At 39.0% G+C, this 23,887-nt stretch overlaps 1 protein-coding gene across 1 annotated transcript in view; it reads right to left on the bottom strand.

The window, feature by feature from the left end:
* The window catches only part of EIF3E (eukaryotic translation initiation factor 3 subunit E), a 42,368-nt gene extending 26,505 nt beyond the window's left edge, over positions 1-15,863 (bottom strand). The window contains exons 1-5 of the mRNA XM_070392060.1: positions 15,754-15,863; positions 11,289-11,403; positions 9,731-9,848; positions 5,575-5,617; positions 4,413-4,517 (exon numbers count right to left, since the gene is read on the bottom strand). Coding sequence (XP_070248161.1) covers positions 4,413-4,517; positions 5,575-5,617; positions 9,731-9,848; positions 11,289-11,403; positions 15,754-15,843 — 471 coding nt within the window. The 5' untranslated portion in view covers positions 15,844-15,863. The remainder of the gene's footprint in view (positions 1-4,412; positions 4,518-5,574; positions 5,618-9,730; positions 9,849-11,288; positions 11,404-15,753) is intronic.
* Positions 15,864-23,887: the final 8,024 nt, after the last annotated feature.

The raw sequence follows: 23,887 nt of genomic DNA, 5'->3' as shown, positions 1-23,887 counted from the left end.
CAGAGGCAATTTGTTGCTAAAATCAGTGGAGTGAAGATGTGGGGTCTGATTTATAATTTAGAGGAATTATTTCCAGAACAAAAAATTTTTTTCCAGATTATGACACAAATGGAAGGGGTTATGGAGAGAAAAAAAGGTTTACTGGTTAATGACAATTATTATCAAAGGAATATGTATTGAGCAATAAAAGTTTGTTTTCTCATATAATTCTAACAAAAATCCTTAGAGGTAAATAATAATGTTTTATCCGCATTTTAAAGACAGGGAACTGATGTAAGGACAGTATAGTTCGTCCAAAATTTAAACTTCAAATCATGGAAGCTATGAATTTTATACTCTCGTCTTAACCTACAAAAGTGGACTGAGGGCCACCTTACTTTTTCTTGCCACTGTTAGAAGAGGGTCATAAACCCAAAACACCTATACAGACTGTGCTAAATGACAAAAACAAGTAAAGGAGGACACTCAGAGCAAGATAATTGGATAGAAAGACTCTGAACTGATCAGATGTGCTAAAGCAGCAGAAGCACGTGAGGGTATTGCACAAAGAATATAACCTTAAAATTAAAATTTTGAATTTAATTTTTCATTGAAGCATTTACACAGTAGTATAATTATAACATATTATTATAAGTATATATTATATATTATAAGTATATGTTATATAAAATTGCATGGGCAGGACTGGAAATCCAGCCACCAATAATTCTGGCTCTATCACTTAGTATAAAGAGCTGAACCGTCTTAACTTTAGCTTCCTCATCTACAAAATGGGGATAGTAACAGAACACACCTCAGCTGCTGTACAATCTAAATGATATAATACATGTAAAGAGATGACATCATCATTTGATATAAAAACTCAGGAAATGGTATCGTATCCAATGATGAAACTAGAAATGATATCAGAGTACTATATTTGTCTACATTATGAGGCTCACAGTAGTATCTAATTCAGACTCTGTCTATACTGAGATCCTTCCTTTGATGGCAGTAATAACGCAAATGTAGTCAATAACATTTAGCAAACTCTAAGAACATGCAAATAACAGACTAACTCTGTATATTAAATTTGGACATATATCTATGAAACCACTGAATATCCAGGACTTTATTTGTAATAGACAAAAACAAAATGATCCAAATGTTCATCAACAGCTGAATATATAAGCAAATTATAGTATATTCATAAAATGGAATACTACTCAGCAATAAAAGAAGCAAACTTCTGATATACACAATAATACAAGCGAATCTCAAAATCTTGCTCGTCAAAATAAGCCAGGCACAAACATACATATTTCATCCCACTTATGTGAAATTCTAGAGCAGGCATAACTAATCTACGAATGAAAGGCAGATCAATGGATAAACTAGGATAAGGTATGACTACAAAGAGGCACAAGGGTCTTTCTGGGGGGAAGAGAGATATTCTTTATCTTGATTTAGTGGTACTTGCATGGGTATATACATTTGTCAAAACTCATTGGAATTTAAAAATTGATTTATAAAAATCCATAAAACCACTGTACAAATCATAAAGGATAAAATGTTTGATCCTTAGAAAGAAATCTGAGTATTAAACTATTACATCAGCCCTGGACGGTTTGCTCCAAGGTTAGAGCATCAGCCTGTGGACTGAAGGGTTGAGGGTTCGATTCCCATTCAAGGGCATTTATCTCGGTTGCAGGTTTGGTCCCTGGCCCTGGTCGGGGTGTGTAGTGGAGGCAACCAATCGATGTTTCTCTCTTTCTTTCTCTCTCCCCCTTTTCCCTCCCTTCCACTCTCTCTAAAAATCATTGAAAAAATATCGTCAGGTGAGGATTAAACAAAAGAACAAAAAGAAAATATTACATCAAATCTAAGATGCCGTCATCTTTAAGGAAATACTATTTTATGTTTGTTAACCCAAACCTCAGCCAATTCAAGATACATTCCAATTTCAGAAAATCTATCAAACTGTGTATCTGAAAGTCAGTATAAAATAGACATCTTTTACACTGATATTATCAAACGGGGTAAATAAGAGCCAAAATTTCGGTCAATATTCTAAAGCAGCGATTCTCAACCTATGGGTTTCGACCCCTTTGGGGGTCGAATGACCCTTTCACAGGTGTCGCCTAAGACCATCGGAAAACACATATATAATTACATATTGTTTTTGTGATTAATCACTATGCTTTAATTATGTTCAATTTGTAACAATGAAATTGGGGGTCACCACAACATGAGGAACTGTATTAAAGGGTTGTGGCATTAGGAAGGTTGAGAACCACTGTTCTAAAGCTTCCAAAAGTCATCATTACTCAAGCTTCTTAAGTCAAGGAAAAGTACCTTTAAATCAAATGGCATGTACTTAACAGCAGATAAATTCTAAATTGAGTGGGAACCCCCCGCCCCCCCATAAAAAGATGATAACAGTCCTTGTATGTTAAAATCACATTTATTTCAAATAACTACTAAATGAGGAGAGGGGTTATAATTTGGAACCAGATCAAAGGTTACAGGGACGGCAGATTTAAAAAAATAGTAATTAAAATATAGTGTTAATAACTTCTAAAATAGAAATGTTAAAAAACTTCTACCAAATATGCTTCACTGTATCATTTCAAATTAATGCATTTCTTAGCACACAAATGAAAGAAGTTTCACCTCCAAATAGGGTTCATCTAAACATTCCTGATGTATTCTAAAAGCCACCAAGTCTTTTTAAAATAAAGGTGGATTCTAGGGTCACACAGCTTTAATTTATACAACACTGACCTACAATAGGTCACTCAGAGAGTCAAATTCTAATCTCAGATCATAGTTACAATGGTTCTTTCATAGCTTATGTTTCCCTAACCATAGATTTAAAAGAATAACCAATCACCAGAAAAGAATTCAGAAATGAAATAAGGCTATTGCAAAAAAAAAAAAAAAAAATTTAAATAAGTAAAACAGCATTCATCCCAAATCCAAAATATGATTTTTATCTTTGCTTGTAACAAAACTTCAAACAAATGCACAGATTTTTATAATACTGCCTATCTCAATCAAAAGAAAAAGAGAAGTAAAATAATTTATATCTTATTAAAACTTAGCTTTGTTAGCCAACAGGAGATGACTAACTCCCATCTACCTCAAATGTTTTGTGGCAACTTAAAAATTAATTGTGCATAATTTCTAAGCATTACCCAATGTTGATTGCTCTTAATATAAAATATTAATTTTGTGTTCAGATCATGGTATTCAATTACTTAACCACATGTCATTTGAGTTCCAACACAAGATTTGTTAGGCAATGTAAAAGTTTAAAAGTAACCCGGAAATTTTTAAGGTTGAAAACTAACTTGGATCTTAATATTTAAAAAGAGTAAACATAAAAACTCCCCAAACCTGTAAATATTTACCTATCACTTGTAGAAAATTTCAAACTTAATTATAAAACCATACTACATAAATCTAATAATACCATTAAAACTAGAATATGTATATATGTTAGGATAAAAGCTTTTTGTAGCAGCGCAGCACGTTTTTTAATCCCCAAAAGGTTCATGCATACTGCTTTGGCTCAAGTCCATGTCATTACAGTTGGCTCTTCATACTAACCTGCTTTCAAGGGTGGATATGCTAGAAGAGTTTCCATATCTGGATTTCCAGCAGTTACCTTAAGTTTCCATGTCTTAGCAAAATGGCACATTCACTCACTGACCAGCAACAATAAATTTACTGTGCTAGAACTCTAACATGATACTAAATCTTCATTCTCAAAATTCACTCCCAGCATTAACAAATGATATGAATAACCAGCTCTTTTCATGTTCCTGTAATCATATCAGCCTTCTGATTTTACAATCCTGGTTTAAGCTGTTTACATTTCCAAAGTAATCAACTTTTGCTCTCCTAAATCCTTCATAATATTCAAAGAAAAACTGATGGAATTTTCTGATAAGTCACTACAAGTTTAGCATCACTGATTACCTTCAATGCACTTGCAAGCTAACCACAGCTAACCTACAAATTAAGAATTTGCTTACAAATGGGAGCAAGAGAAAAATATTATTCCAAACCAATCTTGGAAAAAAACTAAAAAATCTTTATTTATTTAGAGAAAGGTACTTTTAAAAAATGAAGCTGTGAGCATGCCCATGCCTTTCCCTTTTCCTTCCCCCTCTACCCCCATCAGGCGTATTACCATGAGTTTCCTCACTCCCAACCTCCAAGGGCTCTTCCTTTACCTCCATAACTTGTTTCCTAAGCCCATTTCTTCTAGGAATTACTTCTTCTACCTCTGTCATTTACCAAATAGATGTTCCCTTACAAAAACAACAACAAAACAAACAAAACAAAAAAAACTCCAAATCTATAGACATATTTTGAGAATCCAAGGGAATCCTACAAAAGAGAGGACAAAGAAAAAAATTACTTACCAATACTCTAAAGAAGTAAAGATATTCTGCTGCTCCAGAGTAATTCCCACATTCATATTGGAATTTTGCATATCTGTAGAGTGTATCTAAATATTCTTGCCTAAACTAAAAAAAAAAAACAAAAAAGCTGAAACTCTATTTTAAAAAAATTTACTCCTTTAAATGCCGCAGAAGTCAATTCTTTCAAAGTATTCTAAAAGTTGCCATCAAAAATAAATACCCTCAAAACGTAAATTTAAGAATTGGTAAATTTAACATTCATAGTTCTGGCGTCAAAGAAGTATGAATTGTAATGTACCTACTTTGTTACAATTGATACAAACTTGAATTGCTGCTGAAGGTTTGATGTGTGTGTCTTAGCTAGTGATTGAGCTAAGATAACAATCAGGTATATGTAAGGTTTTGTGATTCAGTACAAATAATATGTACAGTAAACTGTTCTCTGTGATCAAAATTTAATTTTGGCCCCAAAATTATGCCAACTTTTAGAGTTGATGCAAGAAAAAGTGAAGAAATATAAGAGAAGGGCTCCAAACTTGACCATTAATAAATCCACTAAACATTCTACATGGAAACCAGAAAAAGTATTCTGCACAGTGGTCAGCATGCCTCGTTACAATAATTGTTAAATGAGAGAGAACACTTGAATGCAAGTTACAGAAGTGATAGTACTAGTATGCAATGCCTTATGCTTTGAGTTAACACAGGGGAAAAGAGATTGGGAGATGGCTAGAAAAGCCTGTATCATTTCTTTACTTGTGAATTTGGGGATTTATGAAGGCCTTGATAATGTTAAGATCTACTTTATTCCACAAGGCAGCCAAAGTATTACTTAATTTTATTACTCAAGGCATTTCCCATTCAAATATAGTTCTGTCTTCACTTATTGGTTAATCCATCAGAAACATAAAACATTATTATCTGATTAGTCTGAAAAAATAAATCCAAAGTTTTGAGACCTTCTGTTACCTAAAGGTAAGTATATTATTTTTCTATCATTACCAATTTTTAAAATCTAGTTTCAAAAACATACCAGATATTACACTTAATCAATGGATCTGGAAATTATATTCTTGTTGAACAAGGAACCTATCTATACAGCACTATTCTTTAATTACCCTTATAACAGGACAACTATAAAAGTTTTCAAGACACTACTTACACCATGCTTGTCCGCCAAGTAGTCAAACAGCATCCGACCATCCCTTAATAATAAAAAACAAAAATTACTGTATTTTATAGTCCACAAAAAATAAGCACATCCAACTTCTAACTTATTATCCACATAAAGCCACTTTAAATACCTTAATACCCAAACACCAGAAGTAAAATAAGACTTCCAGAATAAAATAAACAGAACAGTAAATGTTTTGAAGAAATATAAACTCAAGAATTGCAAGTTTTAAAATTCATTTCAGATTTTTTAGTCCTAATTGAAAACCATGTGTTCTGTCATACCACATCCATGGTAATGCCCTTTAGAAGTGTTTTTAGGTAATAAAACAAGAACATTCTGACTATTTTTATAGTGAGACCCAATGGTCAACTTAGGTGATAGATAACTTACTAAAAATGATACATATGGTCCCAGACTTAAGATGATTTGACTTAGGAATTTTCAACTTTGCAATGGTGCAAAAATGATACACACTTTAAATTTTGATCTTTTCATGGGCTAGCAACATATAGTGTGGTAACTCCCTCATAATGGTGGGGAGCAGCAGTTAAGTCACAGCTCCTAGTCAGCCTTGAGATCATGAGAATAAACAACTGACACTCTACAGTGTATTCACTGTATTAGATAATTTTTCCCCATTGTAGGCTAATGAAAGCATTCTGACTTTAATCAACATATGTGTGGCTATATGCTATGGTGGAAAGGTTAAGTGTATTAAATGCATTTTTTAATTATGATATTTTCAACTTACCATGGGTTTACCAGGACACAACCCCATCGTATGTTGAGGAGTTTCTATATTTGCTATCTTGGGTATACATTTTAAATAGAGAATACATTCTTACAGAACAAAGACTGGAATATGTGGACTGTACATACTAGAAGGAATTAATCCTATATAAAAATCTGTCCCCCTCCCAATTTGTTAGTATTTTTCACAAGGACTGTAATTTAGCAAATTTACAAGATTAATAAATCATGCCTAACTTATAGGACATGTATGCTACACACCCTATGTAATTATTATATATATATCAAAGTGTTAACCCAATTCAACTTTTTATTTTTTTAGCTTTGCATAATTTGATATGTTGGCAAAATAGTAAAATGGTGACAAAGACTCCAAGGAACAAGTGATAGATGGGTACCATTGCCTACCTTCTAGACATTTTCAAATATAAAAACATTTTTTAATGCTCCTCCCAGCATGTAAGCTGTGGCATGTCTTTCAAGAGCATACTTTTACTTGAAGAGTTATTTAATGAGGGGTGGATATGTTATCACTAAAATTAACATGGGTATATTATAATACAGAATATGAAATGTACATGAAATTTCAACATAAAAAGATGAAATAGTTTACATGTTTAATTGGGTTACAAGTTTTTAACACACAATTCCATCCTTTCATTTATCTCCAATTTAGTGTGTATTAAGCTACAAGGAGTCCTCTCTTTCTAATATTTGGTAGCCAAATCCATATTCACCTTATTCATATCCTAAATCCCATTACATCCAAGAGTTTACATGACTTCACTAAATTTGCAATTTAAATCCTAAATTTCCTGTTGTACCCTAATTTCTGGATTATTTCAGCTGTCCCTTTGTGGTTACTTACATGTGACTTGAAGATCTACAATTACTCATAAGTATACATAAGTAGTTAAGTATTACATATGTATATGTACACACATATAGCTTTATATAAATACGTATTATATATGACTAGAGGCCTGGTGCACGAAATTCGTGCACTGGGGGTGGGGGTGGGGGGCGGGGGCGGGGGGGGGGGGGGGGGTGGGTGATGGTGGTGGAGTGTGTGTGTGTGTCCCTCAGCCCAGCCTGCACCCTCTCCAATCTGGGACCCCTCAAGGGCAGTCGGACATCCCTCTCACAATCCAGGACTACTGGCTCCCAACCGCTCGCCTGCCTGATTGCCCCTAACCACTTCTGCCTGCCAGCCTGATCGACGCATAACTGTTCCCTTGCCAGCCCGATCGCCCCCGGTCACCCCTAACTGCCCTCCCCTGCAGACCCAGTCACCCCCAACTGCCCTCCCCTGCAGGCCTGGTTGCCCCCAACTGCCCTCCCCTGCCGGCCCGGTCACCCCTAACTGCCCTCCCCTGCAGGCCATCTTTGACTACAAGGGGGTGGCCATCTTGTGTGTTGGAGCAATGGTCAATTTGCATACTACTTACTAATTAGCATATCCCTCTTATTGTGAGTGATGGTCAATTTGCACACTGGTCATGACTAATTAGCATATCCTGTTGTGACTGCGAGGGTGTCGTGACCGATTTGCATATTACCTTTTTATTAGTATAGATAACTTTATAAAATATAGCTATCTCTGTGTATGTGTATAGGTACACCTGTGTGTACATATATGTATGTAGTAAAATATGGTGTGGTATAGTAAAATCCTAATATATATAAAAAGCCAGGTGCTGTCACGACCGGACAGACTACCAAACAGCAGGCTAGGGAGCTGAGGGAGTGGGAGCTGTGGGCCCCCAACTGCCCACAGTGCAGCAGCGGGAGAGAGCCGTGGGCCCAAATGACCAAAGGAACGGTCCAGCTCTCATGGCATGGTGGGGCGGGGCTGCAGAGGCTGAGGAGCCTCACGGGGCGGTGGACTGTGGGCATGGAGCTTCCCGGGGTGGCTGAGGCGGAGGAGCGTTGCAGGGCAGGGGCGGTGGATATGAGGTGGCGGAGGAGCGGGGCGGGGGCTGTGAGTATGGAGCTTCGCAGGGCATGGAGGTGAAGGAGCGTTGCAGTGGTGGCTGAGGCCGAGGAGCATCTCAGGGTGGTGGAGGCAGGGCAGGGGCTGTGAGCATGGAGCTTTGTGGGGCAGTGGTCATGGAAGCAGAGGAGTGACGCTGGGCGGCGGACATGGCCCTGATTGCACATAGGCCTAGGGATCCTAACCACGCATGATTTAATTGTGTGCTGAGCCTCTAGTCCTATATAATAGAAGGCTAATATTCAAATTGTCCCCTCAACCAGGAGGTGGGGCTGGCCCGCCAACTGCCCGCAGCCCCTCCCCTTGGCCATCCCTGCTCCCAACCGCCCCTCCCCAATCTGGGGCGGGCCAGCTGGCCAACTGCCCATGGTCCCTCCCCCTGGCCAGTCCCGCCCGATTGGTCCCCCCACCCCTATGGGGTGTGGGGGCACTTCCCATGTCCTCTCCCTCTGGCCAGCCCGGCCTGATTGGCACCCATTGGGGCAGGCTGGCCAGACCCCACCCGTGCACAAATTTGTGCACAAGGCCTCTAGTACATTATAATACGGGATAGCAATAGTGTACTATTTGCTGCTTTAAAAAAAATATCTAGTAATACTTTCCCAAATCACAAGTGAAAATTCAGAGCCAACCTCTCTAAAATTTGACTTGATAACATATCATAAGAACTAAAGGTACAACATGGCAAATCTGCAATTTCTCAAGGGAATATACTGGTAACTAAGATTTACCACAAAGGCAATATTCAATTTAATAGATTTTATTTTCAAACATTTTAAATAATCTAAAGGGCTTCAATTAGTGATATTAAGTCAGAGTAAGGCAAAATGTTTTCTTGGAAACCAAACAATAAGTTTTTCTAGCTAAGGAGAAGTTAGGAATAAAATAACCTTATCAGCTCTACACTACCTTCCTTGGGCTGGGCATCAGGTTGGAAGGATATGGGAGAATGTAGCAAACTGATAAAGTGAGCTCGGTTTTCCTTACAGCTAACAACCCATGTGCTCCAAGTACTGCCTAGGCACAGTGTTTCTCAACGTCAGTACTACTGACATTTTGGGTTGGATAATTCTTTTTTGGAGGGTAGAATATTGTCCAATGAATGTTTAGCAGCATCCTTGGCCGCTCCTTGCTAGGTGCCAATTCACTCCTCCTGTTGTGAAAACCAAAAATGTCTCCAGACATTGCCAAGGAGAAAGAACTGACACAACAATCAGATTTAGGTAGGTGGTAAAGAAGTTCTAAAAAGAATTTAATATTAACATTAAGACTTTCTGGTCCGTATACAATAGGGATAAATGAAAACCAATATATAAAGGAATCAATCAAAGTTCGAATTAGCATTTGTATTAACCCAGGAAAAGAGAATTTTTATAATTCCACTTAAGGAGAGGTTACCTGGTTGACTGCATTTGCCTTGTAGTTTCTGGATCTTCAAACATCTTCACAATTGGTTCTGTTTCTGCCTGAAGCTGTTTCAGTTGTGCAACAACTGTGGTTCTTTTCTCTCTCAAAGCTAATTAAAAAAGCAAAGGAGTACTGTAATGTTAAACTGTAACTGCTCCCCAGGAGGATGTCTCTGGAAATTTTTCATTTTACTTATATTGTGCATATATGTATTTACCCTAATAGATTCATATGCCAATACCACCAACTCAATAACTTCCCCAGATCAAATTTCTTCTTTCTAGCAATGATAAGGCACATAAAGGAAGAAGGAATCCTCATTTTACTCAAGAGAAACTGGGGGATATACTGATACTGCCTGGGAGAGGGAAGGGAAGAAGGGAGGGGTGTCAAAGGAAAAATGATCTAATTCTACATTCGAGACTTCATTCCCAGTGTTTTTATATTTGTTCTCATTAAATTCTCTCAGGTGAGTATATTATTCCAGAGTTTCTGAACAGAGGTTCAGAGGAGTTTACATATTTTTATTACGTTTTCAGCTAAGTTTAATGGGATTTAAATCCAGTCAGTAATCTCTCATTTTGCTATAAATATACTAGTTCTGTAATCTCTCAAACCCAATTCTATAGTTTCTTTTCACTGCATCATGAAGTCAGAGAAAATTCACATATAACCTACCCTGCTAGCATATTTTAAAGTTTCAATAAGAACTTTTCACCACAAACTAAAATTTAAAGAGTGAATGTTATTGCAGGGAACTGTAATATAAGCCAAAAGATGATTATGTTTAATGTAATAACTCTGCATTATATATTACAAAGTATACACTAGAACAGTGTTTCTCAAAACAGAAGGGGATCTGTGATCAAATTTTGAGAAATGTCAATTTAAACAAAGTAAATTGTGTTTCTGTACTGAAAGAGTTCTTAGATTATTTTAAAATACTCTATGCATAAAAGAAATGATATAGAATGTTTCAGTATTTTCCAAACTTACAGGCCACCATTTTTTAAGGAATATCTATTACCACAGAAAACAGGGATTTGAAAAACACTAGACCAGTAATTCTCCAATGTGGACACTGGGCCTTAGCCAACGGTTTCTAATTAGGCTGTAGAATTTGCATTTCTAACAAGCTCTTCTAGGAGAACTGATGATGCTGGTCCTGGGGACTGTAGTTTTGAAGACCATGGCTATACCCAGATGAAAAATAAACCCCTAAGGCACACGAAATGCTAACTGAAAAAGTTAGTCAACCCCAAAAATTGCCAAAGTATCAGATAATTCTAAGGTAACAATCTGATTGATAACCACAACTCTGATGATACTATGAACGAAATACTATAAACTAAAAGTATTTTATGACCATGTCTTAAAGCAATTTCACATATTTTATGGTGAGAAAATAATATGCTTTAGAAGACCTATAACCTAGTATTACCTTTCATCCAAAGAACTCTTTGGCTAAAGCTTTTAATAAAATCACAAAACTTTAATTCACACATGCTCTGTTCACAAGACAAGCTTCAGTTCTAATGACAAAACTTACCATGAGGAATATCATCAGAATAAAGGTTTTTGTATACATCCATAGCAAAGTCTACCATGTTGGTATCACTAAGAAGATCCAATTTTCCTTGTAATAATTCTTTTTCATTATAAATCTGCAAGTGAAAATTACTTATTAATAAGTACATTGAAGTTCCTCCAAACAAAATGATTAATACCAAGATAAGTTTACCTGGAAATATACTTCCTGAAATACATTTTTTTAAATAAAATATTACATACTATTAGTTCACCCTATTAGAAGACAACCTACAGAAACATAATAATATTCTATATACCTAATAACTTAAAAATGAAGGCAACTGAACACTGCAGATCCATTCCCACCTAATTCTAATTCTCTTATTTTTTATGTGTCCCTTAAACCACTTTTTATCCGTTCTAGAACAAGACTATGCCTAAATAAACAACCACACCAACTCCATAGGTAGGCACATATAGTTGTCTCTTCTCCACATTCAGGTAATTAGAACTTTAACTATTAAACTGATTTAACATTTTAGTATCTCAACATCCACATGATGTTTTCCCATCTCTATTTAAAGTAGCCTCTCCTTTATTCCCACATATTTTTTCACTAGTTATAGTCCTTTATAATGCTTCCCCACCCATATCACTGAAACATAATTAGCATCCAATTCTCTAAGTCAACCATGTCGTATTAGTTTTTGCTTTGCAGAGAGTTCAAGAAATATAATTTAACCCATACTACAGGGACCAAATAAGCAAACTCTCATAAACATGAAATTAAGTGTAATAAGCAATATTTGGAGATTCTAACAATAGCATTCAGGGGAAGAGAAAGTAATAAAAGTAAAATTTTAATTAAACAGTCATCAACATAAGGCTTCAGCAAAAGAAGAGGTTTTTATACTAAATTTAATTTTGCCAAGGGAGGTGGGAGGCAGGGACGATGCGTGAAGGCTCCCACATTTTACACCATGAAAAGAAAAGATGAAACTGGTCAAATGGTATAGCCATGAGATCAAAACTGAACCTTACAAACCACATAAAGAACTCCTACAAAAGCCCTAGCTGGTTTGGCTCAGTGGATTGAGCATCGGCATGGGGACTGAAGGGTTCCAGGTTCGATTCCGGTCAAGGGCACATCCCAGGTTGTGGGCTTGATCCCCAGTAGGGAGCATGCAGGAGGCAGCCGTTCAATGGTTCTCTCTCATCATTGATGTTTCTATCTCTCTCTCCCTCTCCCGTCCTCTCTGAAATCAATAAAAATACATTTTTTAAAAAAGAACTACAAAATAGAGAGGATCCAATTGAAAATGGCTAAAAGATTAATATGCCTATATCAATAAAACTTAACCAAATACCCAAAAGACATTAGAAAGGTTCTAAACTTAATCATAAAAGAAAATGCAAACTAAAACCACACTAAAAACTAAAACCCTTGACACCAGTCTTGGTATAGATGTAGAGCAGGGATGGGGAACGTCTGGCCCATGGGCCATATAAGGCCTGAGTAATCATTTGGTCTGGCCCTGCCAAGGCATTAGGGGTGAGTTATTTAAATGTTTGACCAAATATAGCAGGCTTATTTTTAAGTTCATAATTTTGTATGGCCCTCGAATGATGTTATAAATATCCAAATGGGCCGTGGCAGAAAAAAGGTTCCCTACTCCTGATGTAGAGTCACAAACATTTATTCTGATGGCAGGTGTACAATCACTTTGGAAAGCTATCTTTATCTCCTAAAGTTAAACATATATTTTGACCCAGCCATTCTGCTCCTAGGTTCCCAATAGAAATAGCATTTCCAATAACGATCATAGCAACACTATTTGTAACAGCCAAGTCTATCAACGTTAGACTGAATAAAGTATGATCTACCTATCTCTATCTATAAAAGGCTAATATGCAAAGTGTCCCCTTGGGAGTTTGATCACCCACTATGACGTGCACTGACCACCAGGGGGTGGCATGGAATGAAAGAAGGCCCCGGTAGGCAGTCGGAAGACTTTGATTGGCCCTGATCACCGGTCAGGCCTAGGGACCCTACCTGTGCACAAATTTCGTGCACCAGGCCTCTAGTACACACATAAAAGGACTTACATTCAGCACTGAAAATCAACAAACTACGGCCATCCTAAAACTTGGATGACCTTCACAATGTTGAATGAAAAGTCACACAAAGCAGTGTGAGAGGGTGAATGCTTAATTCCATTTATATAAAATCAAAACCTGCCCTAGCTGGTGCATCTAAGTGGGTAGAGCATTGGCCTGCAGACTGAAAGGTCCTAGGTTCGATTACAGTTAAGGGTAGGTATGGACCTTGTAGGCTCAATTGGGGCACCTGTGGGAAGCAACCAATCAATGTGTCTCTCTCATATGGATATTTCTCTCTGTGTCTCTTCCCCCTCCCTAGCACTCTCTCTAATATCCACGGGTGAGGATTAACGGGGGGGGGGGGGGGGGGGGGGGGGGGGGCACACAGAAGACACAAATATGTATTTATTTACTCATTTATTAAATAATCATTCAAAGCCTTTATTCCAGACTTTATTTTATGTGCTGAGAACAGAGCAAAGAACAAAACAAAGTTCCCGCTCTCTCCAAGCTTATATTCTCCAACATTTCAAATTGTCCTCCTGTATCCTGGTCACTGACTCTCCCAACCACCTATCTTTCAAAACTCAACTTAAAGCCTCTCTTCCTCAAAGTCCTTATGCCAGATTAGAATCTCCTCAATTTGATAGCACTCTGCCAGTACTTTTTTGACACATTACTTTTTGCCTTATACTTAATAGACCTTCATCTCCTCTAAAAAAGAGGTATGATTTTAGCGGTGAGGTGTCTGGATTTTACCTTGGATTTATCACATTTCCACAGCAGCCCTATATGTACTTAGTAATTGCTCAATAAATACTCCAGCAACCTCTTGGGTGCACTATGGCCATCTCACCAGCATTCTCTCCAAGGAAGAAAGTACTGAGCCCAGTTATTTTGCACTGATTCTCAGCCACCATTTATAGTTTTTGTTTTGCCCTATGATATACTAATTTACGCTGACACATTCCTCCCTTTTATCTGCCTTGGAAAATGGAAGTATAAAGAATATATGAAAATGTGAAGTTTGGTTAGTTTAGAAACATTTCTACAAGTAGCTGGCAAAGGATTTCAAAATACGGTTATTTCTCTATTTCTTATCCAGAAAAGAAAACAGAAGGCAGACTGAACTATTATATTCAAGCTTTAAAATACAGGTGATAAGTACATCCTATGTGAAGAAACACCAAGGCAAAACTATATCCTGTCAAAATAAAGCTTTATGAGGAAAGACATTCTTGAACATTTTTTAAATGAACTGTGTGTTTCCTAACATCAGCAGCTCCAGAGTTGTCTGTATGTGCTTAGGAAAGGATCATATGAATTTGAGGATTGTATGTTTAATGAACCATATATACAAGAAAATTCGAAAAGTTATCAGAACAAATCAATGTTTATTTGTAAGGCTCAATTCGTCTTACTGCTATTGGGGGACAATCTATTTCCCAAATCTGGAGTTCCCTAGATAGACCTATGTTGACATCTGCTTCCAGAAACAGAATTCATTTATCTCTCCGGCCTATATCCTAATGCTTTCATCACAGTAATACTGCCTTATGATCATTGAAATGCATCAATTTCCCAATACACTCAAAGAATAACCTAAGCTCAATATTTCAAAACTCTTAGGACGGAGGCATTTTTACAAACCAAGTACCGGGGCCACAGAGCACTTATTCAGTATATCTGAGTAGCTTAAAGTGAACATCAACCACCGATTCAAATCACTCGAAGAATATGCATCTCTAACTGGGAAAGGACTTTTAGGTTACAACGTGTCGGGTGTGCTTTTTTTGGGTGGGAGGGAGCGGGGTCTCCACCCCCATCCGACAAACTGCTGCTTCACTTGGAAGAACTGGCGACGTATCGAAAGGCCGGGAAGACTCAATGCGAAGAACGCACAACTTTATGGCAATCAAAGTGCTGGACTTTTCAGCCTAAGAAAATTAATCCACACGACCCGGCCGGCGAGCAGAACCCTCCCCGCCACAGTTCCCGGAAGGGAATGACCATCTCCAACCCTCCCGTGGGCTCGGGGCGGCGGGTGCGAAGGGAAGATCCGGCGGAGCCCGCGGCCCAGCGCTCACTTCCGAAGGGAACTGAGGCGGAAGTGCCGGGCCGGGCACCGCAAGCAGCGCAGCTGACGCCGCTCTCCTCCCCGACTTCCCCGGGGTCGCCTCGCCCCTCCGCTCCTCCGGGCCGCGAGACCGCGGGCCCAGTCCGCCCCGGGGACGCTCAACTCCCAGGAGGTCCTGACCGCCCGGCCGGGACCAAACTCGCGGCCGCCCCACACGTGTGTCAGGCGGGCCCGGGCCGCCGCCCCGCGGGCCTGCCCCGCGCCTTCCGCGCTCCCACAGCGTCCTCGCACCCAAGGCCCCGCTCACCTCCTTGACGGAGAGAAACTCAAGCAACGGGAAGACTAGATGCCGATCCAAAAAGTGAGCGATGCGAGTGGTCAAGTCGTACTCCGCCATCTTGCCAAGGAAAAGGAGAGGCTCAGCCCACAACAACTTTATTGGTAGCGCCGACGCGCGGACAGGCCCCGTGGAGCGCATGCGCAGTGGTTCTACTCACCCCGGCGACGGGGCGGGGTGGACTCCCCGGTGCTCGGAGTTCGAGAGCGCACGCGCGGTGCGGTGCTCTGGGCTGCCTAGGGACCAGGCTGATCGGCGGCAAGTTCCGTCTGTTTGAAATGCTGTCAGTGCCCTACGATCCATTCCGTTCATAAATGCTGAAGCCTCAGAATTGCTGAAGCAATGCAGATTGCACTGTGAGGGGGCAGGGGACAAGATAACGAGGACCCCGCTCTCCAGAAAGCCACAGGCAAGGAGGAATATGGGCTTTCATTTGGCAGATGGAAACCGCTTTGTAAGCGTTTGTTAAATTGTTTCTAGATAGAAAACAAGTACGAATGTCAGATTATAGGAAGAGCCATAACTTAGCGGGGATGGTCGGGTTGGGCCCTTCTAATGAGGGGTAGTTAGAGAAAACTCGGGAGGGAATGAAAGTGATTAGAGAAAACTCAAGGTAACAGTTTACCTGAGAGTGGTGGTAAGACAAGGAAGTGACCCAAATTCGAGCCGGGGTAAAAACATGCCTCATGGAAGGCACAGCAAAAACAAAGGCCATGAGACAGGAAAGGACTTGGTGTGTTTCAAAAACGAATGTCCTGTGCGAGTGAAGAGTGAGGTTAAAGATGGTGAGAAGGGCCAGGTCATGATTAAGGTAAGGACCGTGGTTTTTTTTTTTATTATTATTATTCTAAGTGCCCTGAAGTCTCCTTTGCTAGTTCCTTCTCATCTTTCAGGCCTCTTCACTGTGGAGCGCCTTAGGATCGTACCTCGTACCTATCTAGGCCCTAATAGCATTCACCCAAATGGCTCTAAATGAAATGTACACATTGACAGCTCTCAAAGTATAGCCCCAACACAGACTGTTGGTTAACCATGGACCCACATATAACCGACTGCCTACTTAACATCTCAACATTAACATACCCAAACCAAAACCTCCCCATTTAGCTCATCAAAACCTGTTCCTTTTGTACTCCTCCAACTCAGTGAATGTCAATTCTCTCTGTCCCGGTGCCCAGACCCAAAACCTCAAAGTCATCCTTGACTTTTTCTCTTACACTCTCTACATGGAATCGAACAAATCCTTTGGTTCTCACCTTTAAAGCATATCCAGATCCAATCAATTCAAACCACCTCCAAAGTTAATCCTTAGTCTAAACCAGTGATGGCGAACCTATGACACGTGTCACCTGTGACACGCGAACTCATTTTTTTTGGTTGATTTTTCTTTGTTAAATGGCATTTAAATATATAAAATAAATATCAAAAATAGAAGTCTTTGTTTTACTATGGTTGCAAATATCAAAAAATTTCTATATGTGACACGGCACCAGAGTTAAGTTAGGGTTTTTCAAAATGCTGACACGCCGAGCTCAAAAGGTTCGCCATCACTGGTCTAAACCATCATCATCTCTTGCTTTGATTTTTGGAATGGCCTCTTCACTAATCACTTTGCTTCCCTTTATTTCCTCCTATGGTTTATTCTCCATACAGCAGCAAGAGTAACTTTTAAAAATATATATATTTTTTAAATTTATTTCAGAGAGGAGAGAGAGATTAAAACATCAATGATGAGAGAAAATCATTGATTGGCTGCCTCCTGCCTGCCTCCTACTGGGGATTGAGCCCGCAACCCAAGCATGTGCCCTGACCAGGAATTGAACCCTGAACTCCTGGTTCATAGGCCAGGGCCAGAGTGACTTTTAAATCTCAAATTGTGGCCCTGGACACTGTGGCTCAGTTGATTGCTGGTTGAATTTCCAGATGTTTCTCTTTCTCTCTCTCTCTCTTTCTCTCTCTCTCTCTCTCTCTCTCTCTCTCTCCTTCCTTCCTCTCTTTCTAAAAAATCAATAAACTATTCTTTAAAAAAAAATCAAATTGTGCTCAAAACCTTCCAAGCCTTATTATCTCACTGAGAGTAAAAGATATGTCTAATAATGGCCTAAAAAGCCCTAGTTCACCTGGATCCATTACCTCTGTAACTTCATCTTCTCCATTTCTCCTTTTGCTCACTCTCCCTCAATCCTAAGCAACCACTAATCTACTTTTGGTCTTGGTAGATTTTTCTATTCAGGACTTTAATGTGAGTGGAATCATATAGAATATGGCCTTCTGTGCCTGACTTTTTAAAAAATATTTTTCGATTGACTTCAGAGAGGAAGGGAGAGGGAGAGAGAGATAGAAACATCAATGGTGAGAGAGAATCATTGATTAGCTGCCTCCCGCAGGTCCCCTACTGGGGATTGAGCCCAAAACCCGGGCATGTGCCCTGACCAGGAATCGTGACCTCCTGGTTCATAGGTTGACGCTCAACCACTGAGCAACACTGGCTGGTCTGTCTGTCTTTGTTTACTTAGCTAATGTGATCAAGGTTCATCCAAGTTGCAGTATGTATCAGCACTTCACTCCTTTTTTATGGCCAAATAATATTCCTTTTTATGGATATTGTTTACCCACTCATTCATTGATGAACACTTGGGTCGTTTCTACCTTTTGGCTACTAAGAATAATGCTGCTGCAAACATTCATGTACACATTTTTATGTGGACATATGTTTTCAATTCTCTTGGGTATATACTCAAAGGTGGAATTGCTGGGTTATATAGTAAGTCTATGACTAATTCCTAGAGGAACTCCCAGACTGTACTATAATTTTGCAAGATGTTACCACTGGATGAAAGGGTACACAAGATTTCTCTGTATTGTTTCTTACAATTGCACGTGAATCTGCTATTCCAGAATAAAAGTTTAAATTTAAAAACAATTCCTGGAATTTGGACTTAAGAAGCGGATACCTACTGGTGACTAAAATATGGAGGGGGTGGGAGAAGAATGGCAAAGGAGTATGTATGGGTGCTAATATCAGGAATTCTATTTGAGACAGAATAAGATCCTTATTAGATACTAAGAGGTGATGTATAGTATGAAAATGGAAATACTATTTTGGATCAGTTGATATAGTTGTTACTACTTACCAAGCTTGTAAACTTGAACACGATGTTTTCAAGGATTTGAAGGTATGATATGATCTCTCCATTGTGCCAACAATTCTGTGCCATTTACATATTGTTAGGAGAGCAAGGCTGAATTCCCATGAAGGAGAAAATACATGATAGTATAGGCTGCTACACTGTGAGGAATAGTCTTTATAGTATCTAAGAACTGTGAAATGTCATTTGTAATCTCAAATTTTCTGGAATCCCAGGGAATAAAGTTGTAATGTAATATAGATAGGAAAAGAGGGAGTTAAAGAGAGAACTAGCAAGAACTGAGGCTTCCAATAAAAGTGACCTATGACAGAGGAAGGAGGGAAGCAGGTCAAAGTGTGGAAACTTGCCAAAAAGGATCAGAGAGCCATCTTTAAAAAATCAAAGAGAAATAAGATGTAATTTAATTTGACAAATATTTTTAACTTTTATCGTATGAAAAGTACTAAGCTAGATATAAATGGGAATATATTATCACTCGGAGCTAGTCCCTGGCTACAGAAAGTGACAATTACTCATTCATTCTATATAAGTTGAATTCTTACAATGTGCTAGGCACTGTTCTAGGTCCTGGTAATTCACCAGTAAAGAAAAGAAACTTATATTCAAGTGGAAGAAGACAGATTTAAACATATGAACAAATTTATACTTTGTTAGGTGGTGATAAGTGCTATGAAGACCAATATGCAAGTTAAAAATTAGAGAATTGTGGGGAATTTAATATAAGGTGTCCCATAATTCACGCAAGAAGTAATTTTTATAGAAAACACAGGTTTATAATTAAAAATTGTAAATTTTTTATTGATTCATAAAGTATACAGTATAGGATTATGTATGGAATAGCACATCGGGTAAATGGCCTCCACGGCTTTGCTGGCACATACGCAAAGCCGTAGTCTTCATTGGTCTTCATTGTCCCTGCTCCTGGGCCATAATTGGTACTTGGTAATGCTTATCAAATTGAAGGGATTGAAATCAAAGGGCAACAGATATTAGAATCTGATTCAATAAACCAAGTAAAATTAGGCTTTTATTTTTTGTTGTTGTTGTTAATGCTCACGCAAAATTCAAATCTTGCATGAATTTTGGGACACCCTATATATATATAATTTATATGCCCTAACCGGTTTGGCTCAGTGGATAGAGTGTCGGCCTGTAGACTGAAGGGTCCCAGGTTTGATTCCAGTCAAGGGCATGTACCTTGGTTGCGGGCACGTCCCCGGTGGGGGGTGTGTAGGAGGCAGCTGATAGATGTTTCTCTCTCATTGATGTTTCTAACTCTCTATTCCTCTCCCTTCCTCTCTGTAAAAAATCAATAAAATATATTAAAAAAAATAAAGTGGTCAGGGAAGGCCTCTCTGATAAGGTAGAATTTGAAGAGACCTTAAGAAAGTGAGGGAGCCTATGGCTTTCTAGAGGAGTAAAATTCCCAGGTGAAGCAACATTAAGTGTAAAGGTGCTGAAGCAAAAGTTGATGGAATAGCAAGGAGTTTAGAAATTCAAGAGCTAATTGAACAAGAGGAAGTGTGGTAGAAGATGTGAGAGAGTGGTAGACCAGATAATGTAATGCTTTGTAGGTCATGGTAAGGACTTTGCCTTGTATTCTGAATGAGGTGGGTAGCTATTGGTGGATTTGGGGCAGAGAAGTCACATAATCAAAGTTATGTTTTTAAAAGACCACTTTAAGGAATTGAGGGTAGGGGTTGGGGAATAAGCATTAACAGATATCAGTTAATAGACTATTGAAATAATTCAAGCAAGAGATGATGGTGGCTTAGTGGTAGTAGTGAAAGAGTTGTGGACAGTAGTGAAATTCTGAGTGTATTTTGAGTAAAGAGCTAGCAAAATTTGCTAATGAATTAGATGAGAAAGAGAAGAGTCAAAGATGATTCTAAGGTGTAGATGAACTGAGAGGCCATTTGCTAAGAAGAGGAAGGATGTGATAGATACACGTTTTAGAGAGGAGAGAAATCAAGAGTTTAGTTTTGGACATAGTATGTTTGGGATGCCTATTAGACATCTAAGTGGAGATATTGATTTGGCAGTGATGCATATGAATCTGGAATTCAAGAAAAAGGTAAGAACTGGAGATAGAAAATTAGATCTTGTCAATGTATTGATGAAATTTATACCCATGGGACTAGATGAGATCAGAGTGTAAATGTGCTGGGAAAAGAGATGAGCAGGGCTAAATCTCAGGCACTTCAGTTTGTAGAGATAGGAACAGTTCAGACCAAGTGAGGAAGCCAGAGAAAGACTGGCCAGTAGATGGAGGAGAGAAGAGGAGGAGCAAGAGAAAGTGGTGTCCTAGACACCAAAGGAGGAAAGTGGTGTAAGCAGCAAGAAGCAATGAACCATGCCAGATGGTGCTGTTAGTTCAAGATGCTTATCAGCTTTGAAAATACTCAGTTTATTGATGACTTTGGTAAGAACAGTTTCAGTGAATGGTAGATGAAAGTCTGCTTGGAGTAAGCTTAAAAGATGAGAGGATGCCCTAACCGGTTTGGCTCAGTGGGTAGAGCGTCGGCCTGTGGACTCAAGGGTCCCGGGTTCGATTCCGGTCAAGGGCATGTACCTTGGTTGCAGGCACATACCCAGTGGGGAGTGTGCAGGAGACAGCTGATCGATATTTCTTTCTCATCGATGTTTCTGACTCTCTATCCCTACCCCTTTCTCTATGTAAAAAACCAATAAACTATATTAAAAAAAAAAGATGGGAGGAAAGGAAGTGAAATAATATATATAAATAGATCTTTTGAAGAATTTTACAAAAAAGGGAAACAGTGAAATGTAGTGATAGATATGAAGTCTGGGGAGAGTGTCTTAAAATATGTGTGTATGCTGATAGACATGATACAATATGTATTTAAGTAACTGTAATGGAAAGATATAATATGAGATAGGGGATACAGGAAGAGCATGGGTTCCAATCAGACTGGCCTCAAACAGATTCATTCTCAAGAGGATAGAAAAAATGGAGGAAGCTTGCAGATTGGATGTTTTTTGTATTGGGACTGCTGACTTTTACCACAGATATGGAAGAGAGTCGTGCAGGTGGTTCAGGAACAATCTGCACACTGTAGAGACACAAAATCAGGAAAGTGTAAGAAATATTTGAGAAAGACAACTTGGGAAGTTAGCTGAAGATTGAAGACTATCAGGGAGAATATATCAGAAAAGAAAGACCAACACCAAATACTAAAATGCCTATGTGAGGAATTTGAAATTTAGCTCAGGTCCTGAGGAACATTAAAGTATTTTTGAGTACAAGAGTGAATGGTTCAGTCTGTGTTTCTGATAGTTGCATTGATAGTGGATTGTATAGATGAAACGCAGCCAGGCTGTGGAAGGTCTTCAAAACCAGACTGGAAAACTGGGATTTGATCAGATAAGCAATGAGAGCCTCTCATTGAATTCTTAAAAAAGAAAAAGACATGAAGACAGTGGTGTTTTGTCCTTTAAAATTAAACTGGAAGTGATTTACAAGATGGTTTAAAGTGGTGACAGATTGGAAACTCTGCTGATTTGCCTGGCTTTTCGTCTGGAATTTTCCTTGCTGGTTTGTGAAAATATCTTGTTTCTTTTTATAAGAGAAATCTAGCCCCAAATGTGGAAAATCTGACTTTTTGCTTAGGCTCTTCCTAGTGTTTTAGTTTAAAAGAGAGATTACATTGGAAAGACAGGCAAGGGCTCACCTGGTATTATCTAGGTGGGAGCAAGGTGAAGACTTTGATTCTCATATATAGTATTCCTCAAGTATTATTGAATGCTTTCCATTCGCTGATCACCATCTCAGGCTCTGGGGAAACAAAGAAAGGAAATGAATCCCAGCCCACAAGGAGATTACAGTTTCATGGGGGTAGCAAGCATGTAAAATGTAAACTAAGTCATAGCCCAATGCGAGAGAGTCTATGCACAGAGTGCTGCTGGGGTTTAGGGAAGGAAGTGACTTGCTACCAGAGAAAGTTGGAACTGAATAGATGTTGCCTAAGAAAAGGGCAAAGAATGTTTTAATCAGAGAGAAGAGCAGGTACACAGGCTTAGCCCTGAGAAAAGGCATAGTCATTGAAGGCTCTGAGAAGGCCTTTGTGCCTGGAGGGTAGCATGTGTGATGTCAAATGGCAAGGCATGAGTCTGCACATAGGGTCTACAGTTAAGGGTGCTGTGGACTCTGCTGAGAAGTTTGAATTCTACCCTGCAGGCCAGTTTTTAAGGTGAGTCTCTTAACATCTCCTTTTTATCTACTGCTCTGTGTTTTTAGTCCAGGCTCTGATCATTTGTCACATAGACAACTGTGGTAGTCTTCAAAGGATCTCCCTGCCCCGGGTTCTGCACCTGTCTGCCTATCCTCTCCCCTGCTGCCTGGGTGATCTGAATGCACATCTAACACTGTTATGAGTTGAATTATGCCCCACTCCCGGAATTCAGATGTTGAAGTCCCTGACCCCCAGAACCTTAGAATGTAACTGTATTGGGAGGTAGGGTCTTTTAAGAGGTAATTAAGTTAAAAGGAGGTCATTCAATGGGCTTTCGTCCAATATGATTGGTGTCCTAATAATAAGAAAACATTAGGATATAAACATATACAGAGGAAAGACCATGTGAAGACACAGGAGAAGATGGTCATGTACAAGCCAAGGAGAAACAACCCTGTGAACACCTTGATCTTGGACTTCTAGCCTCCAGAATTGTGAAAAAATAAAATTCTGTTGTTTTAATCCACCAGATCTGCTATACTTTGTTATGGCAGCCCTAGCAAACTATTGTACTTTGAACTTCCTATTTCATGTGGTATAAAGCAAAAACTTCTTAGCATCTACACTAATAAAAGAGAAACATGGTAATTGGCGTACGACCACTACCCTTCCCATTGGCTAATCAGCGTATCCTTATGCAAATTAACTGTCAGCCAAGATGGCGGCCGGCAGCCATGCACTGAAGCGAGCAGGGAGGCTTGC

This window comes from Myotis yumanensis, unplaced genomic scaffold (assembly GCF_028538775.1).
Source record: "Myotis yumanensis isolate MYYU_CA2020_CCGP unplaced genomic scaffold, mMyoYum1.0.hap1 SCAF_15, whole genome shotgun sequence".
NCBI lineage: Eukaryota > Metazoa > Chordata > Mammalia > Chiroptera > Vespertilionidae > Myotis > Myotis yumanensis.
This window is presented reverse-complemented; position numbering and strand designations above follow the sequence as displayed.